Source organism: Priapulus caudatus, unplaced genomic scaffold, assembly GCF_000485595.1.
Source record: "Priapulus caudatus unplaced genomic scaffold, Priapulus_caudatus-5.0.1 Scaffold557, whole genome shotgun sequence".
NCBI lineage: Eukaryota > Metazoa > Priapulida > Priapulimorpha > Priapulimorphida > Priapulidae > Priapulus > Priapulus caudatus.
The window spans coordinates 115,414-120,708 of record NW_014577618.1 but is presented as its reverse complement, the minus strand read 5'-3'; the positions used below and the strand labels follow the sequence as shown (position 1 = coordinate 120,708).

Here is a 5,295-nt window from a genome sequence, read left to right as displayed (position 1 = left end):
AGAGTTCAATGCAAACCAAATTTTAGAGTGCTATTCTCATCCACGCGAGCTGGAAAAGTAACCCCCGAAAAATAAATTAATTTTTTTCCCTTAACAGGTACCTGCAGACGGAACTCGCCGAGTTGGTCGACCACCACGACGAGGACGAGACGCTAGGGGTGAGTAATGTCGCTCGGCGGCCACGCCCGCGCCACCTGGGTCGCCACTGGCTCGACGGTGACGCTACGCACAGTTGCGTTGTCTGTTTGACGACATAGCGCTGGGCAAAACGATCAGCGACAACACACTTATTAAATACATGTTTATTATGAATGTATATATATATATTTTTATTTTTTTATTTTTTAAAAATCTGTTTATCAAAGTATTATTTAAAAATTAACCATAATTAAAATTAAAATGATTGCAATCTAATTATGGAAAAATTAGTACAAAGTTTTGTGCATTTTAATCGTCCGATAGCAGCGCGCTATTTGGCTTAGTCGCGTGTGTTCGTTAACCTATTTTCATGTTCCCATTGTCCTGCGTCCGTGCAGACGTTGGTTGTTCCTGCGGTGGTATGGACGTTGTCTTACAGTCTGTCTCCCCCATTTTCCTGCATTCTAGTTCCAGCAGCTTGCCGCGACGTTGTTCACGAGCCAGAGCGATGACGAGGACTTCTCCATCGCAGGTGAGAGTAACAGTGGGGAGAGCGCACCAGGCCTCACCGCCCGGGTTGTATCTTACCCCTGCCCTGCACCAGGCCTCACCGCCCGGGTTGTATCTTACCCCTGCCCTGCACTAGCTCGTGTATATATGCAACCATCATATTGCTCAACGCCATTAAGCTGGTCAGAGCGTTTTACGTAATTCAGGGAGCATTATCGATATCCCGACAATACAGGGATATATATTTATAATTTATAATTTATCTTTATATATATATACTTAGCCCAATCGTTTGATGCCGCGAAAGCATTGAATTCTCGCAATTATTCGACTTGTTAACGATGATGTGGTTTTTTTCGCGCAGATGCGGTATTGCGCGACATCGTTAAGTTGGTCAGCTATACATGCTATAGGCGTTTCGCGTATGTTTGTTGTGTGCTTTACGTCAATCGGGAGGCGTTTTCGTGCGTGAAATTGATGTCCTGGAGGGCTAGCCTGTCCAGAGATGCCAACCACTACGATTTATCCGTATTTTATACGAATTTCTATTCCTTTTTCACCACTATGACCAGTTTGTATCAAACAACGAATTTCACTGTGATCGGAATTTTTTTTTTTTTGTCAATTATTGTCAATTTATTGTCATTTTTGACCCTCAGAATGCAGGAAATTGCATCTCAGAATCAAACAATTTTACCGGGGGGCTTCCCGGACCCCTCTAACTACTAATTTGATGGCCAGAAACTACAGATTGCTTCAAATATGTGTTGGCATCTCTGCCTGTTGTTCGACGCAGCGAAGGCGACGAATTCTGCCGATTCTTCGACTCGTTAACGACGACACTTTTTTTTGTCCGTGTGCGCAGACGCCGAGGTGGAACCACACTTCCACAGCCGCTCTCAGCTGTTCGACATCCTCGTCAACTTCTTCCCCGACGACATGGCGCAGCCAAAGGGAAACCTCATCGACCTGATCACGTTCTAGCGAGGTCGCGGGCGTCGCCGTGGCAACCGTCCCCGCGGCGACGAGCGGAGGAGGAGAATCTCAGCGAGGCCGGGAGTGCCGTTGGGTTGGCATGGCGACGATGACCGATGGGTGCGATGACGATGACAGTGTTGACGGCGACAGCGATTGTCACGATGTTGACAATTGTGACAATTGTGACGAGAGCGATAGTGATACGGAGGACGACGATGACGATATGTTACCGTGACAACGATGGTGACAGTATTGATGGTGACGACGACGACGATGCGACCGTCAGTGTTGGTTGTGAGATTGAACAACCACGATGTGTGACTAAGAGGGAAGGGTAAATTATGGTGTGGACCGTGTTGCGTAGCCATGGCAACCGCGGGCAAGGCGATGATAGCAAGAGGATGACCGTGGCTAGATATCATGACTAAAGATCGTCAAAAACGCGGAGCCGGGTAGAAAACAATTGCTCGAGCGATTTTTTACCGAAGTGTTCGTGTTGCCGCATCGTTTCTTTCCTTTTGTTTTCATTTCCATCGTTAGAGATTAGAGAATGATGGGACGAAATTGCTCATGCTTTCTAAAAACTCGTTCTAACGTTTTTAGTTTGGTGGTACTGACTGGATGCTTTGCCAAGCTAGTATAGACTTGTATAGGGGCTGCGCATGCTGCTTATGCCAGCGTTCTTAGCATGCGGAACAAGAAACTAGAGATTCCTTCCTCACACTCTGCACTGCTTTTGAAATTGCAGGTGTTAATGGAATACAATTCTGCAGGCTAAAGCTGGAAGTATTCCTGCCTAAATTTTTGTACATATACACGACAAAACAAAAACGTATATAAGTAATAATAAAATTGTGTTATTATAAATTGGCGTGTTTATAATGTGTGGGTGTGTGCGTGCGTGTGTAAGAGTGAGTGAAGGGAAACGAGAGTGTGCTTATGTAAGTAGAAGAAATAAGCGCGCCGGGCGCGCGCGTTCGGTGATGTGCGTGCCGTGCATATGTGGGTGTGTGACGGTATAGTCAAAATAACTAGCTCAGGTTTTCTATGGAGATAGTTTTGTGAGCGTAAGCTTCTTTGTATTAGCTGAGTTAGTATTTTGTCGTGCCTGAAAAAAACAACACGTTTGTACTGTGGTGTTTTTCTGCCAAAGGAAATTTGAAGAGAGGGGGAGAAAGAGATAGAGCGAGAGAAAGAGAGGAGAGAGCATGTGCGTGTGCGCATGAGTGCCAGAGAAAGAGGAGCATATATATATACTCAGTTAGCAACATCATTGTATTGTAAAATAGCGTGACTGAATTAGCATGTGCTGCATGAGTGCGCGCTGTACATTATGTTAATATCGAGCACGCGACAGAGGACGCTCAACAGTGAGCGACTCTCGAACGCGTGTAAAACTCCCAATGTACATTTTGTATAAAACTATTTAGCAGGAGCCGCGAGTGATAACCGTGAAGTATTGCAGGTTGGAAAACGACTATTTTTGTTAGTAAATGCGGTGCGGAGAGGAAGAGTTAGAGGCAGTGGAGGTCGCGAGGTCGCTCGAAGCTTTCCTCTCGGCCTTGGCGAACGCGGAACTTTTCGCAGTGTTTCGCCGTGACATATCGACTTATTTTCGACCTGACTACACTCACGGTCATTATATAGTGTGTATAGCTACAGCAAATCCTGTATACGAGGGTCACTCAAGGGAAACCCAAAAACTGGCCTTGATCGATAGACATCTGGTCCATTGATCGATTGATTAATTGATTGATTGATTGCGTGATCGATAGACGTCTGTTCCATTGATCGATTGATTAATTGATTGATTGATTGCGTGATCGATAGACGTCTGGTCCATTGATCGATTGATTAATTGATTGATTGGTTGCGTGATCGATAGACGTCTGTTCCATAGAGGTAGTTTCACTGTATAGCTGCCACGTAAAGGGCAATGCTACATGTCCTCTATAGACAGGTGGCCGTTTTATAGAGGTGGTTTCATTTTATAGTTGCCACAAGGGAAACACTAAAAGTGCCCTTTATATAATCAGGTGTCCGTTCTAAAAGAGTGCCTGCTTGCACAGGTTTGGCTGTGTTCAATATATCCTTGCACAGTTTAGCAATTGCTGTGGATCGAAGGGCCACACGTCACCGAAGTGCTGAATAGAAATATTTGCCGATCAAAAATTGCAGAGTATGCATATATTGCAATGCTTATCCGAGGTACGAAGTGCGTGTGTCAATTATAGCGTTGCTGCCTTCTGGTGGCAGAGTTCGAATGAGTCTTGGTTCATTAAAGCGTCTTTTAAATCCTGTATGCTGTGTTAGCGTGTTGTGTTAGTGTGTTAGCGGCGCTTAGCGCATGCGCAATATCTCGCCAGCGGGGTTATATTTTGTGATAAATATGCATTTAATATGGTTAGGGGGTATCTCAGCATAGATTTATGTAATAAACATACCACCCTGCCTTTGACCGCCATGACCCGCCCTTGACGCATGCGAAGTCTTTGCATTGGGGGCGCCACCATCCAATAAAATTAGAGAATGCAAGTACCCGCTCTTTCCACTAGGGCCACCACCATCCAATGGTATTAGAAAATTCTGTGCTCAGAAATGACTCTTTGGCGCCATCTCGCGTGAAATATAATTATAAAGTGCGAATAACGTGGAATAAACCAGTTCGACGGTAGCGGACTCGGAATGCGGAGTGTGACGCTAGCTTTTGGCAACCATAGACTGGTCCTCGCTCCCACCTCTCGGCTTAGTTAATCGCTGGGCGACCAACGCTGGCTGGCCCAGCGAGTAACCAAGCCGAGAGGATGGAGCGAATACCAGTCTATTGGCAACTACCGCTCTTGTCGCTGAGCGCCACCGTCCAATGCCAATGGCATTATCTGTAAACATTCAAACTATCAAACAATTATTTATAATGATGTAACTTCTAAAAGAATAAAACATGTTATTTGTAAATACTAAAACGGTAGGCCTAAACCAAAAAGTGACCGATCGTTAAACGTAACGTATTCGGTATTTTTTTATTCAATGACGAATAGGCGGCTAGAAGTTGTCTCCAGCCGATATCGATGCAGCCGCATCTTTCAAATTCACGTGCGTCTAAACAGAGGAACAAGAAGTTCACTATGTCTGGAAATACATGCAGTCTTTACTCAAAGTTAAAGGTGAGGGCTGTAGACAGACTGAGACTGATTTTTTTAGCCTCAGCTGTTTTGTGGTTGAACAAAAGAACTTCTTGTGCTATCGTATCTAAACACTGGCTATGTATACAGTATCTATAGTAACTGAGAAGTACAGTAATTCGCCCTCCCTCGCTGTATTTATTTAAAAAACTTGTTGTGATATATATGTAAATTATGTATAATGTAACAATGTAATATACTTGAAAGCGTAAATAAATTTAAAAATCTAAATCTAAAAATCAGATCATACAGAAATACAGAAAGCAAATCAAAGTGATGCTCATATTTCTGTCTATCATCACAGGCCCTTAAAGGCATAATATTTCCATCGATTATGCAAAGTTGACGAATGCTACAGTAACTGGCACCTTGTGTAGTTAATAAGTACATTACCTTATAGCCAAACGCGTATTAGTTTGTCCAATATCACTGCTAATTACTAAGAAATGTCTAATTGAAATCGCGCGCTAACATGAGGGCCTACATG

At 44.0% G+C, this 5,295-nt stretch overlaps 2 protein-coding genes across 2 annotated transcripts in view; both read left to right on the top strand.

Annotated features, from left to right (window-relative positions):
* The window catches only part of LOC106811618 (muskelin-like), a 26,342-nt gene extending 23,758 nt beyond the window's left edge, over nucleotides 1-2,584 (top strand). The window contains exons 17-19 of the mRNA XM_014815322.1: nucleotides 98-158; nucleotides 607-670; nucleotides 1,514-2,584. Coding sequence (XP_014670808.1) covers nucleotides 98-158; nucleotides 607-670; nucleotides 1,514-1,632 — 244 coding nt within the window. The 3' untranslated portion in view covers nucleotides 1,633-2,584. The remainder of the gene's footprint in view (nucleotides 1-97; nucleotides 159-606; nucleotides 671-1,513) is intronic.
* Nucleotides 2,585-4,418: 1,834 nt separating this feature from the next.
* LOC106811627 overlaps nucleotides 4,419-5,295 on the top strand; it is an 8,337-nt gene continuing 7,460 nt past the window's right edge. Inside the window, exons 1-2 of the mRNA XM_014815328.1 lie at nucleotides 4,419-4,507; nucleotides 4,665-4,790. Of these exons, the coding sequence (XP_014670814.1) occupies nucleotides 4,490-4,507; nucleotides 4,665-4,790 (144 nt within the window). The 5' untranslated portion in view covers nucleotides 4,419-4,489. The remainder of the gene's footprint in view (nucleotides 4,508-4,664; nucleotides 4,791-5,295) is intronic.